At 51.0% G+C, this 23,249-nt stretch overlaps 7 protein-coding genes across 7 annotated transcripts; 4 read left to right on the plus strand and 3 right to left on the minus strand.

Moving 5' to 3' along the window:
* Positions 1-36: 36 nt before the first annotated feature.
* On the minus strand, positions 37-7,644 carry ATEG_07358 (uncharacterized protein; the record flags this gene model as incomplete). The annotated part of the gene is made up of 2 exons (XM_001210044.1): positions 37-7,116; positions 7,177-7,644. The coding sequence occupies 2 exons, from the start codon at positions 7,642-7,644 to the stop codon at positions 37-39; spliced, it is 7,548 nt and encodes a 2,515-aa protein (XP_001210044.1).
* A 1,495-nt stretch (positions 7,645-9,139) lies between these two features.
* On the minus strand, positions 9,140-10,593 carry ATEG_07359 (indoleamine 2,3-dioxygenase; the record flags this gene model as incomplete). Its single annotated transcript, XM_001210045.1, has 4 exons — positions 9,140-9,185; positions 9,375-9,553; positions 9,627-10,235; positions 10,300-10,593. The coding sequence occupies 4 exons, from the start codon at positions 10,591-10,593 to the stop codon at positions 9,140-9,142; spliced, it is 1,128 nt and encodes a 375-aa protein (XP_001210045.1).
* Positions 10,594-13,684: 3,091 nt separating this feature from the next.
* On the plus strand, positions 13,685-14,203 carry ATEG_07360 (uncharacterized protein; the record flags this gene model as incomplete). Its single annotated transcript, XM_001210046.1, has 1 exon — positions 13,685-14,203. One exon carries the CDS (start codon positions 13,685-13,687, stop codon positions 14,201-14,203), a length of 519 nt encoding a protein of 172 aa, XP_001210046.1.
* Positions 14,204-14,984: 781 nt separating this feature from the next.
* ATEG_07361 (uncharacterized protein) lies at positions 14,985-16,296 on the minus strand (the record flags this gene model as incomplete). The annotated part of the gene is made up of 3 exons (XM_001210047.1): positions 14,985-15,468; positions 15,562-16,061; positions 16,132-16,296. The coding sequence occupies 3 exons, from the start codon at positions 16,294-16,296 to the stop codon at positions 14,985-14,987; spliced, it is 1,149 nt and encodes a 382-aa protein (XP_001210047.1).
* Positions 16,297-17,197: 901 nt separating this feature from the next.
* ATEG_07362 (cytochrome P450) lies at positions 17,198-18,829 on the plus strand (the record flags this gene model as incomplete). Its single annotated transcript, XM_001210048.1, has 1 exon — positions 17,198-18,829. The coding sequence occupies one exon, from the start codon at positions 17,198-17,200 to the stop codon at positions 18,827-18,829; it is 1,632 nt and encodes a 543-aa protein (XP_001210048.1).
* A 749-nt stretch (positions 18,830-19,578) lies between these two features.
* On the plus strand, positions 19,579-21,050 carry ATEG_07363 (uncharacterized protein; the record flags this gene model as incomplete). The annotated part of the gene is made up of 2 exons (XM_001210049.1): positions 19,579-19,869; positions 19,974-21,050. 2 exons carry the CDS (start codon positions 19,579-19,581, stop codon positions 21,048-21,050), a joined length of 1,368 nt encoding a protein of 455 aa, XP_001210049.1.
* Positions 21,051-21,841: 791 nt separating this feature from the next.
* Positions 21,842-22,831, plus strand: ATEG_07364 (uncharacterized protein; the record flags this gene model as incomplete). The annotated part of the gene is made up of 1 exon (XM_001210050.1): positions 21,842-22,831. One exon carries the CDS (start codon positions 21,842-21,844, stop codon positions 22,829-22,831), a length of 990 nt encoding a protein of 329 aa, XP_001210050.1.
* Between the last annotated feature and the right edge of the window lie 418 nt (positions 22,832-23,249).

A 23,249-nucleotide genomic window follows, 5' to 3' on the forward strand; every position in this document is an offset into this window, starting at 1 on the left:
TATCATTGCTTGCATCTCAGCCACTAGCTCGTCTATCTATCCAGACTGTGACACCACTAGCGATCTCCGAGCCATCGCATGCAGAGTCGACGCGGTAAAGACATCCGCCACCCGGAGATCCATTCCGGCTTCTCGCGCCAACCCAGTCACCTGGAGGGCACGGACTGAGTTTCCTCCTAGGCGGAAGAAGTCATCCTCTCCTCCAATTAGGTGATGGGGTATGTCTAACACCTTCGCCCACAGTTCCCGCAGACGAACGACAGCGGCAGACAAGGACGGCTCCCAGACTCGCTTTTGTTCTTCAGGGGGAAGTATACCTAGTTCAGTCAGTGGTTGATCGCCGTGGGCAAGGATCTGCGACACCGCCGCGGAAAAGCATTTCTCGATCAGGGCGGCTTGTGCGGGGGACATAGCCGACTTCCAGTATCTCATCTCCACACGCGTTCGGCTCTCTTCCATAATTACATAGACGTTGATCCGACACTCATGTGGATCCCACGACTGGATGGCGCGCAAACAGGCCTTAGGCGCTTCTTCTCCCGGTTGAGAAGCGGTCGTCGCGCGGCGAATGGACAGCTGAGTGTTGAAGAGAGTGAGCGCAGAACGGCCACTGGAATGCGGGAGGTTGGCGATAGGAAATGCTTGGTGGGAGAGACATGCTGCGTAGTCATGATAGATCCGCTGCAGAGTTTCAATCACCGTTCCCTCACGCAGATTGATCCGGCATGGCAGAAGGTTGATCAGAGGACCGACCATTTCCAGGGCACCGGTGAGAGGTAGGTCACGTCCAGAAACAACGTTCCCAAAACACACCTCATCCATCGATGTCACCGCGCGCAGGACCAAGCCCCAAGCTAGGCAAAACATGTTGGGAGCGGTGACGTTGTGACGCCGACAAAAAGGACCGACCTCTGCATGTTGGTCGAGCTCAAAGTGCAGATCCTGCGGTACATCAGGCTCATACATGCGAGTTGCGCGAAGTGAAGGAAAGTGACAGGGTGATGTGTCCTTTATATGGGAGCTCCAGAAAGCTTCGCCGGCCGCAAGGTCTTGAGACTGCACATAAGAGATGTAATCGCGATAAAGAGGGGGGTCCGGCGGCAGCGGTTTACTATGAGACGCAAGACCTAACTCCCGCTCAACAACGGTAGCAGGCCCTCCATCCCACAGGGCATGAGTAATATCCAGGCGGACATGGACCGAGCTCCAGTCCCTGTGATAGATTGTGAACTGCGATGGACATCGAGCAGTGGGCTGGAAATCACCAGGAAAGTCGATGAGCCCTTCCGATACAGATCTGATTGGGATATCCTGCTGTCCCTGGCGAAGAACAATCTGCAAAAAGCTGCCATCCACGATGTCTGGCTCTAGGAAGCGGGTCCGGAAGATAGCATGCCGTGCAATAAGCTGCTTAACCGCACGGACGACCATATCAACAGTCGCATCATGAATTTCCCATGTAAAGGCGACGTGATAAAACGCTGGTCGTCGGCTATGCACAAGTAGAATGTTTTGCTGGATGGGACCGCATGGGTAAATGTCCTCGACACCTTCAAACGGCAACCGAGAGCGCGCCAGCGTTCCGCGAAAACTTTCCAAGTGATTGTTGGTCTTGGTCAGGTTGGAATCATGGTGTCGGGGGGGTCTCTCTTGATGCTTCCGGCCTGTTAGATGGGAAAGGATAGCTGCAATGGTCTTCCAGCGGAAGATTTCTTCCAGTGTATGAGGAATATTCCTTGCACGAGCCTGCACCACTGCTTGCATTCCATTGACAGAATCCCCTCCAAGATGAAAGAAGTTGTCATCTATACCGACTTTACTAGATGGAAGGTGTAGGACCTGCGCCCAGATCTCCTGCAATGTCCGCTCCTCATTCGTCGTGGCTAGTCGACTGGGGGCCGCACTTGGGAGATACCGACGGAGCTCTTCCCAAGGGGAGGCCTCCAGTTCGCGTTTAAGCCGTGGTCGATCGATTTTCCCGCTGGGCATATGTGGCATGCGGGATACCGGGACAAAAATTGAGGGGACCATGAACCGTGGCAGTTCCTGCTGGAGCTGGGCCTCCACCTGCGTGGCCACTCGAGAAAACTCCGCGGTTGGATTCCTGCACAAGGAACGACAGTCTGTTCCATGGTCTGCATTCTTGTCACTATTGTTTTGCTCCGAGCCTTCCTGGACGATGAAAGCCGCCAGAGAGACCCGGTCTGCGTCACCAGCCGGAACAATCACGTCGACAGCGACCTCGACTCCTGGAGGTTGCCAGAACTGTCGCAGTCGTGACTCGACCTCACCCCTCTCGAGACGCTGGCTGCGCAGTTTGATTTGATCGTTCATCCTTCCAACAATTCGCAAGGATCGATCCTCTGTGTAGGAAACTAAATCACCGGTTCGGTACATTCGATGGGACTGGTGTGTTTGTGGTCGCCATGATGGAGGAGAAATGAATGCCTTGGACGTCTGATCCGGGCTTTTCAGGTACCCTCTTGCTACTGGCGGGCCTTCGACGACGAGTTCCCCAACGGCTCCAATTGGCATCAGGCGATTGGGGTTCCGTGGATCGATGATCCAGGCTGCGGCAGCACGCGGCCAGCCGATGTCGTTTACATGTACCCCAGCCTGATACTCGCGGCACGAGAGGGCGATCGTGCACTCGGTGGGCCCATACCCATTAAACAGCTGGATGTGGCTTCCCCAGTAGTCGAAATCAGCTGATCGCATTGCTTCGCCCATCAGAATCAAAGAGCGAAGAGACGGAACGTCCTCGTGGCGGAAGAGCCGAGAAATAGCTGGGGTGAGCATAGCATGGGTGACTTGCATCTCACGCATAGCTTTAGCAAGCCCATTCTGGCGATCTTTCTCGGATGGAACACAGACACAACCACCTACGACCAACGTGTTGAGTGATTCCGCGAGGAATGCGTCAAAGCTATACGAGGCGAACTGTAGCATCCGCGATTGCCGGTCAATCTCATGCGCGGAGCTACACTCTCTCGCCGCAGTACAGTAGGAACCGTGCTCAATTAACACCCCTTTTGGCGTGCCTGTGGAGCCAGATGTGAAGACGGCATACATCAGATCGTGTGGTTGGACCTTTGGTAGACACTGCAAGTCCACCAGGCCCTGACCACTATCTTGCATGATAGAGCCACCCTCCCTACAGCCAGGTACAGGCAGGATAATGGCATTTGGAGAAATCTGCTTCGCCAGTTCCGTGTTTGATTTGGAACAGAGAATCACCGTGCATTCGGTCAGCTCAGCAATAACACGAAGCCGTTGAAGCGGTTGTGCCGAATCCATTGGAACGAATGCACCACCGGCCTTATTGACCCCTATCATCGCGACCGTCATCCACATACTTTTCTCGAACAATAGAGGAATCAAGGACCCCTGCCGGATACCGCGATCGACTATTGCGACAGCGATCTGATTGGAGTAGTGCTCGAGTTCCTCGTAGGTAAGATCACCATCCCAGGCGCGGATCGCGGGTGCAGATGGCGTTTCCTGGCTCTGCTTGCGGATAGCCTCATGTGCACACTCCTTCAGGCCATCAGGCAGCGTCACATTCCAGGCATGGATTTGGTCTAGATCTTCGGGGGTGATATGCGGAACTGACCGGATGGTCTGGTATGGCTCCTGTACTAAGCTCTGCAGTACCATTTCTAGATGATTCAGAAGTCGTGCAGCTTGTGCGCGCGACACCACCCTGCTGTCGAAATATGCAGTGATATCAACTTCATTCTCGTCCTCGCTGAGACCGCATTCCAGGCCAAGAGCATATGAGGAGAAGCCACCAACCTCACTAGCACCAGCCTCCACAGACTTAAACAGTTGCCCAGGGGGCTTCCATGCCGGCTGGAAAACCAAGTGGCTCTGGAACATACAGGCGCAGTCTGCCTCTGGACTGAGGCGTCGAATATGCTGCAGGCCCACTTGTTCGAAAGAGATCATCTGAGTTTGCTGCTCCTGAATCAGGGACAATGTTTCGGCAACCGATCTCTCGGGGTCGAGCAGAATGCGTTGGGGTACCGTGACAATAGCCGGTCCCACGATCTTCTCGAGGCTCTCGTCAGATTGTTCTTGTAGCCTTCCACTCCGTCCATTCAGCGTCTCGCCGAACACAACATCGTCAACGGCGGTGTGATGGGAAACAACCATTGCCCAAGCCAGTCGAAGATAGGTGGCTACAGTGATGCCTCCTGTGACCAGAGGTGGCAGATTGATGTGGCATGTTGTCTTCTCATCAGGGGATGGAGAAAGGTCCGGCTGTGGAAGGCGAGGAAATGCTTCGGCTTCCAGACCAGAAAATCTTGCTTTCCAATAGCTCGCAGATGCGGGATCACGAGATCGCTCCAGGACATATTCGATGAATGGACGGTAATAGTTTGGGCCAGCAACCCCATCCGTTATGGAATCGTACGAAGACCACAGCTGATCCAGGAGAAGTCGGATGGTCCACAGGTCACACAAGACATGGTGAATGGTGAGGATGAAGACAGCCCCGTCCTTGCTTGTCTCTATTGCAGCTCGAACTAGTCGTGTACCTAGCCCCATGGAGTCGGAAACTGCCCGAGACGCATCGCGGTCCCATTCGAAAGGCTCAGAGATGACAATTTGCCACATACCTTTGGAGGAGACCGAGATTAAACGTGTCCGCAGAATGTCATTGTTTTCAACGACCCCCTCCCAGGCGGCTTGGAACCGGTCAATCTGGATCCCCGAGTGCAGCTTGCAGACGACTTGTGCCCGATACATAGTCGCACTTTTCTCTGTCATTGACATCATTCCTTCCTGGAGAGGGGAGCAGGGATACGCATCCACCGTAAGAGACGAATAAGAGATGCCGCACTGTGTAGCAACGGCTTCATTGATATCTTCGCGAGTGACGGAGTACTCGGAGAGAAGCTTGAACCTTTCCAGTGTGGTCTTCGTAGGAGCACCATGGATGGTAGTACCATGTATGGTAGTATGGGCATGCACACCGTTACTGGTCTTGAGGGCTACGGTTGCCATGTCGGCGAGGACCGAGTGTTTGAAAATATCAGCCACAACGAGCTTCAGGGATCTCCTTTTTGCCGCCGCTGCTAGCTTAATGGCACTCATCGAGTTCCCTCCCAGATGGAAAAAGTCATCTCGCATGCTGACCTGGTCACTTCGGATGGCGAGGATCTCACAGACTATGGCATGGATTAGGTGCTCTACTTCTGAGCCCGGAACCTGCATGTCCACTCGCCTGCCTGAAATTCGACGCAGTTCGTCATATGGGAGCGCGTTAATTTGGCGCTGCAGCCCGCTGCGGTCAATCTTCCCGGTTACCGTTCGTGGTACGTCCGTTAGCACAAACAGTAGCTGGGGCACCATGAAACTAGGGAGCGTTCCTTGCAACCTCTGACGAATATCTTCCAACTCTTCATAAAGGTGCGGAGTGTCTGGTTTGACAAACTCAAGGCGTCCAGTGTCGCTACTTCTGGGACTGTTGACTTTTGGAGGAACGAGAACGAATGCCGCCAGGGTTCGTTTTTCAGCGTCTCCACGAGGTTCAACAACGAGGGCAATGACAAGTCGAGCCTCGGAGAATGAGTGTGTTCCTGGCAGTAGTCTGACGAGGTGACATTCGACTTCCTCAAGCTCGATCCGTTGCCCACGTAGTTTAACTTGGGTTCCCATGCGACCAATATAGCTTAGTGATCCGTCTCCGTTGTATCGAACCAGATCACCTGTCTTGTAAAGTCTGGTCGATCCGCTGTACCCATCAGGCAACCATGATGGAAGTGAGAGGAACGAGGCTTGAGTTCGCACCGGATCACCCAGGTATCCTTCAGCCAGACTTGGCCCCTCTATCAGCAGCTCTGCAACAGCACCAATTGGAGCCAGTCGGGTATCATTGGAGTCCTTCCCCGTGGATTCCACAAGCCAAATCCGTGAATTCGCAGGAAAGCCGACTATCTTACGCTGCGCTGTCGATGTAATCTCCGAGGACACCATCGTCACGCCAGCCATCTCCGTGGTGCCAAAAACCTGGAACAAGGACGCCTTGGACTGCCACCGGGAGATGAGATCGTCGTTTGGTGCCTCACCACCCAGAAAGAGTTTTCTCAAAGTTGGTATCTCTTCAGGAGATAATGATTGCGCCAAGGTTGGAGTGATCAAAGCCCAGTTCACTTCCATGCGTCGGATCGCTGCATCCAGTGCATTTAATCGCTCGTGTTCCGACGCAATACATACTGTACCTCCAGCAGCGAGTGTGCAGAATATCTCAATAAATGAGATACCGAAACCAAATTTCGCAAATTGGAGCACTCGGCTTTTGGTATCCATGCGTAGAGCGGGTACTTGATGGGCGACGGCCGCAAGTGCGCTATGAGTCCCGAGACAGCCCTTTGGCTCTCCGAGGCTGCCAGAGGTAAAGAAACAATATGCTGGTGTACTTGGGGCGACTGGGAAACGTTCTCCCACAGTCCAACTATCCCTGGTCTCCTGTGGCAATTTCGTAACGGTGGCTTCTGAGATTATAAAGCTCTCTTTAATAATACCCTGAAATAAGGTCTCATGCTCTGGTGAAACCAAAGCTAGTTCAGACTGGCATTTTCCAGCCATTGTCTGGCGCCGACTGACTGGATGACTTGCGTCGCACGGAACGAAACATGCACCAGTTTTATTGATGGCGAGCATGGCGACAACTGCCCACACATCCTTGGTTGCACAGAGCATGATCATGGCACCGGGAGCGAGATTATAGCGGGCTTGGAGGTGGATTGCCAGGCGCGAAGATAAATCGTCCAACTCTAGATATGTCAGGGCACTCTTACTGCTCTGAACTGCCTGGGCACCTGGCTGTCGAGTGGCGAGCTCCGCCACGATCTGATACATTGCCAGGGACGGTCCTTCCTTCAGTCTCGAATTTTGCCAATACAGAATCTGCTTCTGTTGAGACGAGGTGCAGAGGCTGATATCGCAAAGAGACCGATTAGGCTCTGCGGAAGCGACGCCATGAATGGCTGATGAAACAGCACTCATCAAGTGCTGTGCATGGAAAGGGGACAGATGCTTAGGCTGATAAACGAGCTCGAGTGTGAACTCGGAACCTTTCGGCTGTGCCACCAGATTGACGTCAAGCATCTAGTAGTGGAGTCAGTCATGCGCGGACAGGCCCTGAGAGGGCATTGTAGGTTTCCATACCTGAGCCGTCTCCAGATTCTTGGATAGAATGAAGAGTCCGGTGTTGAAAGAACCTTGGTGGTGCTCTGCTAGGGGACAAATTTCCCATCGTTTAATGTCGTTTAGAACGCCCACCGAAGTTGTTGGATCGATCAAAGTCTTCCAGAGATTCCGGCAGGATTCGGTGGATGCTGAGACTTCATCATCGATAACCATGGCGAAGAAAACCGGATTCGCCTCGACGAATCTGTGGATAACGATTGCCCATACTGTTGATAGCATAACTTGTAGTTCGAGTAGGCGGTCGTATGAGAACCGCTCATTCATGGCACGCGAAATCTCAAGCCCCAAGCCCACCGTTTCAATGGCAACACTGGCAGGGGCTGGGAGGCCGACTTGGGTGAGCTTGGGGAAGAGACAGACATTTTCCTCTTCCGAAAGCTTTCCCTTGGGTTCCTCCATCGAAGACGGAGGTATGGTCAAGCGCATATTGATTTCGCGACAATGAGAGCTGGGCGAAAGAGGTATTCTGATGAATCACGGCAGGGTAAAGGAGGCCTGCGTCTTTTGAGTAAAAGTTCAACTTTGTCATGCTCTGCTGTTGGACTTCATTAAGAGGTTCCAATCTCCGCTCCGTTGCAAGCATGCGAGACAATAGCGAGCTTCCACGAGTAGACATCCCAGCCACATGGCGCATAAACCCCTCGCCTCATACTGTACGACATACAGCAGTATGGGCATGACTGGCGACCGTCCCGCTGCTTGTCAAGGCCTACACGGGCAATTGAGACATACAGAGACATCTGTGCGCTGCCATGCGTCAGACCTACTGGCTTCCTGCCGGACAGGATCGAACTATTTGATTGTTGCGTGATTGTCTCTCTTCCACGTCTACACCCCAATGTTGCAGGCGGATGAATTTCTCCAACTCGTTTGACTAACGACTGTCGCGGCAATGTCGGCATCTGATAATTTATTATTTCAAAGTCTCTTGCGTCACGCCGCGAGTCGAGTGCCACACATGCGCCAAGCTTACCATTGCATTTTCAAGCGGTCTAGATAATGCTGTGTCTACTGACGCTGGAGGAATGTAAATTCTCGGTTGCCACTGTGCCAGCGAGCCGGAACGCGGATCGCCGTGCTGCTTAGCTTGGATAATATAATGCGATCTTCTTCAGATCCGAGGATTATTACCCCCAGGCAGGAGAATACAGCCGAATCCAATATGTAAACTAATGCCATCCCATGTAAAAGGCTGAGTCGCCATCTACGCGGCCTCATAGCTCCTATTCCGCGTGCAGTTTCGAGGAAATACGACGATTGGAGGGTGACGCATCTGTTAAGGCACCTTTACCCCTTGGCGTTGCTAGCAGGATCAGTTGTCTTACTCACTGACCAAAGTTACCGGCTATCCTATCCGAGACAAAAAAAAAACATACCTACACGCCCATACACGGGCAATCCTCCAATGCATTAACAAGGTTCTTCATGCTCACCTTAACAATAAAGCCTCCTGAAGTCTGTTATTGGGGGCCACATAATGCTAGGCTTCGAGATACCTCCGCGATAATCAAGGTTAAGCGATGGGCACCCCTATGACGATGATGATGTCGATTTTCTTCCATGTCTATAGTCCAATTCAATAATACTAGTACCAACTGTTCCCAGCAGAGAGTTGAATGTCCCGCAGGTCGTTGGGTTAAGTTCCTGAGGCTTGCGTGTAGGCGGCATCCAGAAAGGGGCGGTGTGAAGTCCCTTGCTGCCGCCACTTCGCGTGGAAATGTACCTAAAGCAGAAACTGTACCTGGTAGAACAAGCCACAATTCTCTTTTTTCTCCTCTCCTTTACGAATCTATGAATCTCTTTTTAATCTAATGCTAGAAGACGATTTAGTGTGATACTAGTAGTACTACCACATTCGCGATTTCACGAGATTTTGAATTTTATGGGGCACAGAAACATTTCAAATAAAACAGAATGAGATTCATCCTGATATCGTGGAGGCCATGATAGCAAGTGGATGAGGTAATCTATGTCTTCATGGGTAAGTATCCCTTAGCAATGCAACAAGCTACTTCGGTCACCCCTGTTCTGTGAGACGCGAATAGGTATTATCCCTTGTAAGCCTCAAAAAGGATACGAAGTCAGTCCCCCCTGTTCCTTTCATTTCTTCACGACAATATGTACGGCTTTGCTTCATGGACGGCACAATGATGTACCGTGAAGCAACGATCATGTGTTTCTGTCGCAGAAGTGCAAGTGCTGCTACTGCTTGGTCGTAGGAATTGTGGAGGTTCGAATGCCGAGGGTGACTCAGGACATAGGAGCGAACATTCGACAACTTCTCCATTTGGGCAAGGAAATCTCGATGGGGGCCAGGCATATATTGTCGCATCTCCTATACGTAAAGGGTTAGGATTCAAGGAAAGGTGTCATGTCCTGGGGGGAAGACGGGTTTCGGTACCACATACCTGGTGGAAGGATGTACATGCTCTTCTAATCCCGGGGCCGGACTGTTTGACACCGAGGATAATATCGAACAACTGAATCAAGGAGCTTTGAGCATTGCTTCCTCCGCAATACTGAAGCCAATCACCCCCTCCGTCAGTCCCCTCATAGAAGACTCCGCGCGGCAGTCCAGCGTCTTCTTTGGCCTTGCTGCCACTGAAAAACCGGCGTAGTCGATGGCAAAAAACGGATGGGTTGCATTTCTCGTACATTCTTTCGAGAAGATGGCAGATCTCAGCTATGCAAGAAGCAAGTTCATTGAGGAACTCGTTCACGACATGAATGCGGTCATGGTGGACTGCTTCTACCGCCTCCAGCATTCTCGCTATAATTCTGCCCCCGGTTGCTTCAATAGAGGCGGAAATGACGAAAAACCACTCTTCATCTTTTGTCCCGGTAAACGAATTGATGATGTGTAGATTGTCGGGATCATATGCGTCGGGGTCCGTTGGGACGACCCCAGGTACAGGCGCAACATTCCACAAGCAAAAGCTAGCAAAAGAGGCGCAGGGGCTTATGCGAAGATGTTCGCTTACCTCCCTCAACGGTACAGCAACGGATCGCGGGAGCTTCTATAAGCTCAGTGGAGTTAGCATTGTCCTGTTGCTAATTTACACAGACTGGGTGGAGTCAAACATCACTTGGGTTCGCCTCTCCCCAAATATACACTTGGGCGAGGGTGGTAAGGAGAGTGTAGGCCCTGCGCCACTCGGGCTCCGTATGAAGCTTTTTGGTGGACAAAAGCGGCATTTGGTCTATCTGCCTTCGGATGAGCACCCAGCCATCCGTTGGAAGGACGCTAGAAATCATTTGTTCCCAACATCGGTAGTAAGGGTTAGGTAACTCAGTCAGCACTGGCTGGTCGGAGAGGAATCCTAGTCGTGGGGAAATCCAGTAGTCCTCCAGCTTAATATCCGAGATTGTGGACATGATCGTTCTCATCCACGGTGGACCTGTCAATCCACGAGGCAAAGGTCCATAGATGGGTACTCCTTTGACAGTCCCGATGGCTGAATGTTCCTCTACCACAAGAAAGCTCCCCTATGGGGTTCTTTTATGCATTTTGATAGCTCCATACGGCGAAACATACGTACGGGTCTCATAAGCGAGGCATAAGGTAGATGGCTCCGCCGAAGTCTATGGTTCCCCTTGCCGATAAGTGAAATGCTGCTACAACACCTCATGCCAAGGGTATCCTGTATATATGCAGACTTGTCTCGACCAATCTCCCTAGTCCGCAAAAGTCACTCGAAGGTAAATCTGAAACTGATCTAGAAAGGACATCCAGTTGGTTTTTGTCTGCGTATTTTCATCCCACGCAACAGTATCGCCATTCCGATGATTTATGCAAGGGATGGCTATATTAAATCCACTTCCGCCTTTTCTTGGGATATATGACTTGCATCCCTGTGGTGCAGTTTTACCTGTGTGCGGTAAGGGCCAAGACAAACTGTGTCAGTATGGGGTATCTCTGTGCATGAGACAAAGTCAACTTCTCTAGCCACAAATATTACTTGCTCAGCGCTCTAATAACTCCAACTTATCTAGTGACAAACAACATTGCATCACTTGCACAGGGTATGTAGTTATATGCACTGTTAATAAAACTTGTCTAATTTGCATAGCATTACGAGTCATAGAAAGTTGTGCAACTTGCAATATGTATATATATCTTTGAAGTACATCCGTCAAGTGACTGCGACATCTAAGTCACCCTCCCCAAATTATATTGTGGAATGATATACCAACAAGTTAGATAGATTCAATGTCATATGTTAGTTTCTTCTAAATCCCGCTTAGGAGATAGTTTGAATATGGTGTTAATATATAAGCAATTACCCTAGTCACTAATGGATGCACACATAAGTACCTACCTATGCACAGCATCAAGACAATTCTTTAGTGGACTCTACTCTTAGGAGATTATGGGTGCTTCTCTCTTTGCTTCACAGTACATGATTATATCACTATGTGACTGTTTCCATGTCCCTTGCTCCTGTCCAGATCTAGGAACCCAGGACCACTGGGGTAATTCAAAGCCTGATGCGTGGGTAACATGTACTCGTCTCAAGCAAGTACATATGGATAGAGATAGTTCTGATGCCCTTACTACCTCTAATGCATTCTAAGGTGTATCCTCTTCCGTTCATAATTACTGTGAAATTCTCATGACTTTATTAGCTCAACCTTTTGGGACAATGTCAATATGGAAGGCTCATATGTTCAACTCTCCTATATAATATTCACTTGTAACCATATGCCATCGTGACTGACTATGACTAATTTTGATGGCCTTCTGCCGATTTCTAGAAGAGTGCCCATTCCTACGCCTCTCCGGTTGTGAACCACTCTCTCTCTGTTCTGCTGTGAGGGGCGAAATAATCCCTCGAACGAGATTCCTGGCACTTGGTTGGCGGGCACACGCCCCGCTCTTGAGTGAATGTTTCAATTGGGTACCCTCGCGGGAAGCCTATAGTGTAGTAGTACTATAGAGCAAGAAAGGTGCCTAGGCCCAACTGAATTTGTTCGACCGGCCTGGAACTGAGGCGCATAGACCAAATCATGCACACAATCCAGTAAAAATCGACGATATCGGTCGGGTTTGACGGATCCTGGGGGTATTCTGTAACATGGGCAGAGAGGGCATCCACAACCTACGGAATGGGGAAATTATCATTCGTGGACAAAAATCGGCGTCAAGAACTCCTTCATCTTCCCCTCTTTCCAAAGAAAAAGTCAATCATCGCCGAGAGGCCATGTGCGCTACCATGAATACTGGAGATCTGTGGAATATGCTGCCACGCCCAGGGCGGATGACAGTTATTTGCTGAACCTTGGTCCGATATACTCCGCATGTCTGTCAACTGTGGTTGCCAAGGCATAACGAATGGGCATTGAACATGTTCCTGAGTCGGATTTGGGGGCCGAGATACCCGGCTTCCATTTTCCTTTCTAGAAGTGTAAGAACCGTGCCATGGTTCCTGTGCTCGGTACCTTGTCCTGTGTTGTAGTTGAACCAAGGTTCAAGGCATGACAATCTATTTCCACGCAAGTATCAATATAGATGAGTTACTTCCACCTCATGAGACACAGGCAAGATTTATAGCCACGCACTTGATTTCCCGCTGCACTGCCGTCCCTGCCCGACAGAAGAAACCATTCAGGAACACAAAGAAAAGAGTGGGGTAGTCGATAGATTCGTCCAATACCATTGCAATAGTCCATGGCAGATTAAACCGCCCACTGGGTGGTCCAGACGGGCATGGACGCAGTTGTCCAATGACACGATAGAATTGTATACCAATTTGCCTCCACCCCCTCGAGTCAAATCCTTCACCCAGCGTTTGCCTTCATGTTTCTCGATAAGAAGAACAAATAAAACCACACAATGAGACACTTATAACACACATAATATTGAAGTTATTGATGTATCACAATCTCTCATAGACTACGGTGACGCTCATCATGTGCTCAGATACTCCCCTGTATCATCAGATATGGCAGCATTGTCACACAGACTATATCACCTCAGTTCAATGTCCAACCCATGTGGGCGGTAGGTGGGTACCGAGTTTTCAGTGTGATTAAATTTCCTTTATCTCTTTCTTCTCGTCTCGTCTTGGAAGACACTCCAATCAGCCCAGGGTCCGCAACGCCACGCCTTCTCGCCGTACCTAGGAACAGCCCACTCCGAGATAATAGTCTATACGATTGGCGTGTACCATAGTCATCATGGGCTAATTCAGGTGGGTCTCCAGCATATTTTTCTTCTTGTCTTCTGGTTGTTCGGCTTAGGAACTGCCGCTGTCAGTACCGGACGTACTCACAGGTTATATAAATGGTACAGGGTACCCCCCGTCAGCTTCAGTCTCTCCAAGCACCGTCGTTCCTTTCATCGGGGGTTATCCATTCACTTTACATTCCTTTCTTCCAGAGATCGAATCTCGTGTCATTCATTGCTTCAGATTAAACACACTCCCTCTCATATCAATCCCCCAGTTTACTCTCAAAGAAAACTACAATGCTGTTCTCCAAGCTCTTTTCTCTTGCCTCTATTGCCGGCTTGAGCGCTGCTCTTCCTCACGTTGAACGTCAAGCCGCCAGCGGTGGGGTCCTTATTGTCAACAATCTCAATATCCCTGTCTACGCGTGGTCTGTGTCGGATACTGTCAGTCCCATGTATACTCTTCCTGCTGGCGGCGGATCCTACACGGAGCAGTGGCGCACAAACTCCAATGGCGGCGGCATCTCGATCAAGCTCGCTACCGACCCAACCCAAGCGGATGTCCTTCAGTTTGAATACACCGAGGCTGGGGACACCATTTTCTGGGATATGAGTGCTATCAACCTCGGTCTTGACTCCGTCTTCACCGATTACGGTTTCTTTGTCGCACCCAGTGCCGCTGACTCCACCTGCCCTGCGGTCAACTGTCAGGCCGGTGACAAGGCTTGTTCGGATGCCTACCTCCAGCCCACCGATGACCATGCGACTCACGGATGTCCCATTAACACCTTCCTGACCCTGAGCCTGGGCAATTAGACTCGCGAATCGGTTGGCGCACTATGGCTGGAGTACAGGTTGGGACTCCTTTGGTTAGACGATTTTGGCGTTCAGGTTTTCCCAACAAGAGCTGAAACACTCCTGGCTGAGTGTCGTCTTGCTTGCTGTTTTTCTTGTATGGTATACGGTTAGGATGTACATACCCATGATGGATTATATGGGAATGAAACTTATACCGTCACGACGAGAATTCCACCAATTGTGGTCGTAGAAGGCTATCAAGCATTTGTTACCACTACTCTTGATACCATGCCGGTTATTGATCAACCCGGAGCTCTACCTGCCTGTTTCGCGTGCGGAGCTCCCATATTCAGCCCATTGCGTTGCGGCACAACATACCTGCACTTGTTCTCTAGCATTGAGAGCCTCTGGTCTACTTCCGAACACCTAAAAGTAGATGATTGATTGGAACAGACATGGCGAGGGTTTGTCACCTCTCATATACGAAAAGACACGAGACTTGTCAGGCAGTGAAAAGCATACATATGTATCTAGGCGAGATAGCCTCGAGGCGTATCATTGCAAGTCCGACATAAAGCACTTCAAACAAGCAACACTAAACTTCGGAGACTGTAAAATTTCTCATTGTTTTTATATACACAGTGCGCAACGCAGATCCTGGAACTCCTCAGGAAACCAGCCAGGCAGCAGCAATGAATGGATCCAGCCCATGAGCAGGGGGATTAGGCGTTGGGTTCCCTGTGTCGGCGACTTTCAGTCATACCCAGGAAGACAGCGTATGTTCACTCTTTATTATGCCTCAGGAGTGCGATTTCTGTGATCCCTTGAGCACAGCCCAGTCCTGCCGTATCCTGATACCGTCCTTCCAATTCTGTCCTGATGTTGTATGCCCAGCGTTCCTAGCCTCAAGAGACCCTTCGCTGCGACAACTCAGGTCTCCAATAGATGCAGATTTCTGCGCAGTGATATCTGCAGAGTGCTTTGGTCCCAGCGGCCGGAGCCACAACTGGCTCGAGTCGTCATCCAGCGGCTGGAACCCATCGCCACTAGCGTTCTTGGGGCCTGCGGATGGGGAGGAAGACTTGGCATTCCCCCTTCCTGTTGTAGTGGGTGTGTATCTTGATCGCCCTAGGAGGGGTCGCATCAAGGGGACCGACGCAAGGATGATGGCGAGACATGGTTCGACACCGCTGAAGATGTTGGCACGAGGGATGGTGTACGTTATGTCCTGGAAGTCCATTGTGGACAAGACTGAGATCCGGAGCGCGCTGATCACGCAGGTCCTGTAGTCGACAAGTCATGCAATTAGCAGTGATCACTCCCACGTGAATCAGAGACATGGTAGGAAAAGCAGGCCAAGCGCAGGCATGTCTTACACTATTCCCAGCCCGAAAACCGTCATCAAAGTAACCTTTTTATACATTGCCATCTGCAGCCGATATAACAACGGCATCGGTGTGACCAGAACAATAACATCTGTAACCAGGTTGATGACCCCTGTCGCAGTGAATGAAGTGACCTGGTTTCCGCAGGAACCGCCAGGGATGGTTTGATCCCAATTGTACGCGAATGGTCGACAAATCAAACACCCAACCAGGATTGTCGCGATAGCCCAAGCTACAATCACGCCAATGGTCACCCAGGCAATGCGTACCACCGCAGTGACAGGGAAAATGCGGAGATACAGAAGCAGGATGGACACTTTAGTGCAGCTTAAGCTGAGGACCCAGAGGAACTGCAGTGGAATGATCAGTTGAAGCAATTTAGTAATCGGTTGAATTCCATAGATGGCCGCAATGGACGTGACATGGTCGTATCCGATCCCGGCTTGCACGACGCCCGTGATGCTAATAGATTGAAGGGCAACGGCGAATATCTGTCGATAGATTAGTTCGTGTGAGGACGACTCCGGTATATAACTTGTCATTCCAGGATATTCTGCTTACACAGGCAGCAATGATAAAATAATCACTCGGAGTCCACTTTTTTCTTGCAATCTGGTGGGCCAGAAGTCGTAAAGCTACTGCAGTCACGGCGAGGATCGAGAAGGAGAGAGCCACGCCCAGCACCGCCCTTTGCGCACTGGTCACGATCGGGAATATAACCGTCATCTTCACAGTCGGCGATGGTGGTCGTAATTTGACATAGTCTGGGCCTATATGCTTAAATATGTGATCCTCCCTACCATCTACGTTAAGAAGAAGGTATTATGTACAGGGATCCCCAGCACCGAATCCCTCAGGAGCCGGGCTCCTGGATCAGCCCAGGGCCAAAGGGCCCACTCGCGTATGGAGTACTGGGTTGGATTATGGATATTGGGATACGTCACACCATCCAGCATATTTCTATGCTCCAGAGGCCATCAGCCCCATGGACGTTGCATACCAGTAAAGCAAAACCCTCGAAAGGTACTGGACTATCACATATTCGAGCCTGATATGTCAAAACGCCTCCTAAACCACTCCGAGTAGCCTTGGAAATGGATCGACATGCACCAGTTGAGTGGCGCAGACAGCTGCATCGAGATTATTGGTGGTGAAGGCTAGTCTCGCACCATATTGTCTTGGTCGGGACACACCGTTGAACCTTCTCTTGCCTTTGGGGCTCTGCGGTTGGCATCTTCATCATCATTCCCTGTTGCCTCTTCAGTTTCAGGATCCCAACGACCCATCCGACTATTATATTAGCCCTTCCCGGCGCGGACGCGGCTTGATCCTTCCTTCGCCCCCAAAAGGTCCGCCTGCAGATTAGAGCACTGGATTGGGCGGATTTCTCACCCGTGAAGTTCTCGACCCACCATGCTGACAACTCCTGAATCATGCGTGGATACCCGACTGGCCTCGTCGCCAGCGAGGGTTATTCAATGGGTTGGATGACATGACCCCAGACCCACGTGGCAGAAGACATTAATATAGAACCACTGCTATCTCGATGTCCGACTTTTTCACTCCGCGGGCTCCAGCGCACAAAGTCGATATTGACGTTGATGTGGTAGCTCCACCCAGCTGCGACATGGTTATTGCGCCCTATGTGGTTGTCCTTGCCGTGGGCCTGGTAACATGGCTCTATATGAGCACAAGGAAGAAGAACGTCAACACCGTTGTCGACGGGAATAAACCTCTACTCAAGCTTCCACTCATTGGTGACCTTCATTCCTCGCCCATTGATAGACCCCTGGTGAACTGGGATGCATGGACCAAACAAAATGGTCCGATCGCAGTGCCCAAGCTTTTCGGGATCGTCCCCATTGTTGTACTTAATTCTTTCGAGGCTGTGACTGAGCTTTTCAGTCGCCGCAGCCAATGGTACAGCAATCGTCCAGCCTCTGTAAGCATGGAGATGATCACAGGCGCTGAACCCGGCCGATCCAGATTCACCCTGATGCATGACTATGATGAGCACCTGAAGCTGCACCACCGTATCCTCTCTCCCAGCCTAGGAGCTGTCGCATCGCCTCAATATCAACCTTTAATGGAGCTGGAGTCGAAACAGTTACTCTTTGATCTCGCCAATGCCCTACAGAAGTGTCCCGACGGCGCCACTATCAGCACGGACGCCATCTATCCGCTCTTGGAGCGCACTCAGTCTAGTGTCATACTGGCGCTACACTACGGCCTGCGCATCCCGCGCTTTGAGGAGCCCATTTTGCACGAAATCATAGACACGCAGACCCAGGTGACTCATATCGCCGCCAATCCAGCGTTGCCGGACCTCATTCCGCCCCTGCGCCACCTCCCTGCGTTCCTGTCCCCATGGAAGCGTGCAGCCGATAAGCTCTATGCCGTCCAAGTCGATCTCTATATGCGCCTTTTTCATCATGGCAGAAACTCGCCTGGCTGGAATGCTACGAAGCAAGCCATCTGTACGGCGGAAAAATACGCGCCCGTTGATTCTCCGGTTTCGGATCTGGATCTGGCTTTTACTTTAGCGACTTCCATACAGGGCGGCATGGAGACGTCTCCACGACAATTGCTGTGGTTGTTCATTGCTGCGTTGCATCAGCCGTCCATCGTGACCCAGGCACACGCCGTTCTCGATGCCGTTGTTGGAAGGGACCGGCTCCCACGCTTTTCGGACCGCGCCCAGCTCACATTTATTGACGCCATTATGCACGAACTGCTCCGTTGGCGGCCGATCTCGCCCGGTTCCATCCCCCGGCGCGCCGATCACAACGACGAGTTTGGGGGGGTCAAGATTAACAAAGGCGTTACCGTGATGGCGAACGCCTGGGCCATTGGTCGGGATCAGGCAGTGTTCGATCCCGCTCTCGGTGACCCTCAGGAGTTCATTCCGGAGAGGTGGTTACGGCATGATGCCAACGGAGATACCAAGTTGCGGACTGACCTTCCACTCCCGGTCTTCGGACAAGGCCGGCGCATTTGCCAGGGCAAACGAGTCGCTACGGATGGGACATTCATGCAAGTTGCCAGCTTGCTGTGGGCTTTCGATATCCAACTCGCTGAGGGGCAACCGGTGGATCCGTGGGAGATGGTTGTAGTGGGGTTTATGACAATGCCTCGGGAGCGTAAATTTAAGTTGATACCTAGAGGAGATTGGGTCTTGGATGTCATCAGGAGAGAATGGAATGACGCCGAGAAGAGTCTAGATAAGGTAATGGGTATGGCATATGATGTTGAGGGGTAGAGACGAAAGGTTCTCTTCAATATATGGTTTCAGCTGAATTCCATAGACCTTATGTCTCCTTCGAAAATATTTTTCTTCCTATGCCTTTCTGTTGGTAGGAGATATATATTTGGGTCAGGATGCCATGATACTGACGTTTTCAATAACACATTCGGCATTCTATCAAAACGCTAGCATACCAATTGCTTTCTAATATCACACTATTTGGAAAGACCAGGAGCCATATGTGACCATAGGATGAATTTTGCAGTTTAGGACGGGTAGAAGTAGTTCTCATCCAAGTTCCTAGACTCTAGTACTGGGGACGGACCCGGCCCGTGCGAGGCGGCCAGAACCGAAGTTGCACAAACCAGCGATCGACCCGAGGTTAGCAATTGGAGTACATTACCGGCGCCTGTCGCCGGATATCCAGATGTTCTAGCTCTTTTCAGGCATGATGGCGGAAAATTCTCCGTACTTCGGGCTGTGATCGCGCTTCGTACTTCCTGGCCTGGCCAACTAGATCTGCCCAATGGAGGAAAAATCTTTCTTCGTTTCCACTCTTCAAACTCCATTCTGCCTCTTTGAGTCATTTGTCGAATTGCTCTACTTTTGTATTGGAGATGGGCCTTTTCCACTGGAATAAATCTTCTTTCTAATCTGTATATGGACGACTCGTCACAGAGGACCTAAATATTCATCGAAGCTTAGGTTTAGTTGTGCGATTTCTAATCTACGACTTTGCACACTTGGACGCACATCCTCCCGCAATGAGCAAGTCCGAGTCTCAACAGAGCCGGATTCCGGAGGCGGATTTGGAGCCCGACGAGTTCGACCGGTTTTCAAGATATAGAAAAGTTGTCATGGTCATTGTTATGTCCTGGAACGGGTTACTGTCTCCAATTTCAAGCACTTCTGTGCTTTCGGCAATCCCCAATGTTGCTGCGACGTACCATACCTCAGGATCGGTTATAGGTCTCAGCAATGCTCTGTACATGGTATTCATGGCCTTGAGTCCATGCTTCTGGGGTCCCTGGTGCCAGGCCCTTGGAAGACGTCGGGTACGTTGTTCTGATGCCTCTTGGCACAAAATCCTACCGAGCTGAGTTGTGATCCTTTGCCACTCTTGGAGTGTAGCTATGGTGCTGATTGCTTTTGTCCACAGTCATGCCTTGCGAGCAGTGTGGTTTTCCTGGCTTCTTCTATTGGGACAGCCCTTAGTCCTAACCTTGCCTCGTTCATGATTTTCCGAATGCTAAGTGCCTTTTCTGGCACCGCCATTTTGGTCATCGGACCTGCCGTGATTAGAGACCTCTATCGCCCCCTCGATCGTGCTACAGCCCTGGCTTGGTTCTATACTGGCACATTAGTTGGACCCACGATTGGACCGCTCCTGGCTGGGGCGATTGTTACTTATACCACGTGGCGAGTCATCTTTTGGGTCCAGACCGGAATCTCTGCCATCTCATTGCTTGCGACGTACTTCCTGCTCGCAGAGACCATGAAAGTGGTAACTCCCAGACCACTTGAACAGCTGCCACTGCCCAAGAAAGTCACCACTTTCCTGACGATGACGAACCCATGGCGTGTCATCCGACCATTCAAGTCGCCAAGCCTAGTGATCACTGCGGTAGCCAGTGGCTCCTTAGTCTGGAACCAGTACGGTCTTCTGACGCCCATACGGTACGTGCTGAATCCAAGATACAATCTCGACACCCCACTTCAGTCTGGACTCTTGTATCTCGCCCCTGGTGTTGGGTACATGCTGGGCACACTGGGTGGAGGTCGATGGGCAGATTACACCGCAAGGAAACGATATAAACAACGCGGCAAGATTTTTGTCGCCGAGGACAGGCTGTATGCCGCTGTCCCCTTTCTGATGGTTGTGCTCCCAATGTGCATGTTGATTTATGGATGGTCAGTTGAAAAGGCCTTTGGTGGGATAGCTGTGCCGATCGTCTTCATGTTCTTGCAAGGTATAGCTCAGCTATTCTGCTATCCCTCTTTGAACACATATTGCCTTGATGTAAGGCCAGAGCAAAGTGCCGAGCTTATTGCGGGAAACTTCTTTATTCGGTACATTTTTGGTGCTGTTGCGTCTGCTGCAGCGATTCCTGCCACTCAGGCAATCGGAGTAGGATATTTTAGCACAATCTCAGCTATCCTATTGGCGATAGGGGGCGGAGGTCTACTTACAGCGGCCTACTGGGGCCTATCCTGGCGGCAAAAAATCAGTGTTTAATGTAAGAGATGCTGGACGCGGGGCGTCTCGTTTATATTCTGTCCTATAGAGTGCCACTTTCTATATCCAAAGATTTCAGATGCTTCGGGATATTATAACCTGTAACCGAACCTTCTCTCCGGGGGCGCCGGTGCATTGTCGTTGTTCTCATTCTCCTAGCCCTTCATTAACCCTCCGTCGTATAAGAGTTCTAAAGCCGCCAAACGGTCCTCGCGGTTCCAAATGGAGCTCACAGCAAAGATAGATCACAGGGTGAAAGGCCGAGCAAGTAAGCTACACAGTGAGTCTACTTCTGAAGCAGTTTTCGTCGTGTGGTCACTTACCGGAATGCCCTTCACACACCAAACCATTTTAGGCCAGCGTACTCACGCTCTGATTGGCCTACTGCACCCATGACCCAATAGTGTGCTCCGTACAGGTACGATGGTACCTGGCCGGGACTCGAGTGATCAGGTTAGTGTGGAAGGAGCTTCTGTAAAAGCCGCAGCAGAGGAGACTCGATAAGGTTCCGCTTGATGAGTGGACCGAGAATACTAGCAGCTCGCACCCAATCCTCATAGGACGCTGACCTCGTATTCGAATTTTTTACGTAGGGCTTTTGTTGAACGTTGAAGGAAGAGCGATCTAGATATAGTAAGAGCTAAGCTCGTTCGAGATTAGGGGTTCGTATGCTTGTGGATTATTTGCTGATCAACCACCATATGTGTTGCATTGAAATTTGTATCCCCCCCTCCAACTCGGCCATATTCTCTTCAATAATATTCCGACAAGGCGAATTGCACTCCGCGATCATGGCACACACAAGCCCACGCCACCAGATCAGAGCCTTGATCGAACAAGCATCGGACCTCGCAGATAACAGTCAATGGGATGCGTCAATCGCACTCCTTCGTCAGGCGCTGCAACTCTGCGAGCGGTATCTTGGTCCTAACCACGCCGATACGCACTTGACTCAGACTATTCTGGCCTACAACTACCGCGCGCAGGGTCAGTACGGAGATGCCGAGCGTCTCGACAGAGAAGTTCTCTCTAGACGACAGCGGCTCCTCGGCGACACCCATGCGGAGACCGCGAAAAGCCTCAACAATGTTGCGCTCGATCTGAAAGGCCAAGGACGCGAAGGCGAGGCACTCGACCTCGAGAAGAAAGCGCTGGATATTATGATCAGTGTCGAAGGCGAAGATGCACTGCCGACTTTGACGAGTATGAACAACCTCGCCAACAGCTACGTGAACCTGGGTCGGTTCCAAGAAGCCGCCGATTTACATGCCCGAGTGCTGGAAGTTCGAACACGTGTGCTAGGACAGGACGACCCATTGACCATTGCGGCGATGGATATGCTTGGTGGGGATTACCGCAGCCTCGGGCAGATCGATCGTGCCATCCAACTGCAGGAGGATGCCGTCAGGACTGCGAAGTCCAGCTTGGGCGCTGCCCACGAGACAACGGTCAAGTGCGCGATGAACCTCGCGGACACGTATAAATCGCAAGGCACAGATGAGGGAACTGCCCGCCAGGTAGCGCTTTTGGAACAAGCACACGAGTCATTGGATCGTCCTGAGCAGGAGGATACTCCGCTTACCGTCGGACTCAAGAATAACCTTGCTGTTGCGTACGCAAGGGTCGGTCGACTGCAGGATGCGAGGCCCCTGCTGGTCTCCTGCCATGAGTGGCACAAGACGACATATGGACCGAACCATCCGAGAACTCAGGCCTCTAGCCAGAACTTGGCGTGGATACTGGAGCAACTGGGGGAACTCGTCAGGGCTCCTGTATTTTAGAACAGCTAGGACAGCGGGTTATCTATCTACTAGCCACATGGACATCTCCGGCACAACACTCACCCACCACATGGATGTCAGGCTAGTCACCACCTGTCCGTTGTAGCCATTGGCTTGTCTCATGATTAGCCTCTCCACTTGTTCTCTTTCCTTTCTCCCTGTTGATTTTCCTTTGCTTCGAGGAGTGTCAGGTGGGAGTGACACATTTTGCTCCGTGTAGGAAGCCACTTATATACCTTACATTTGGAATCCCTTTATTCGGGAGGTTGTGTACATATAATCGCATCTTCTGGGAAGAAATGAACACATGTGAACATAATATTTGCTCCAATACATCATTCGTTGTGAGGAAGACGCGACTAATCCAAGGAACTGGGCTCCGGCTCCTCGGGTATGCTTGCAAATTTGTCAAGAACTT

The sequence above is a fragment of the Aspergillus terreus genome, genomic scaffold (assembly GCF_000149615.1).
Source record: "Aspergillus terreus NIH2624 scaffold_10 genomic scaffold, whole genome shotgun sequence".
NCBI classification, from domain to species: Eukaryota; Fungi; Ascomycota; class Eurotiomycetes; order Eurotiales; family Aspergillaceae; genus Aspergillus; species Aspergillus terreus.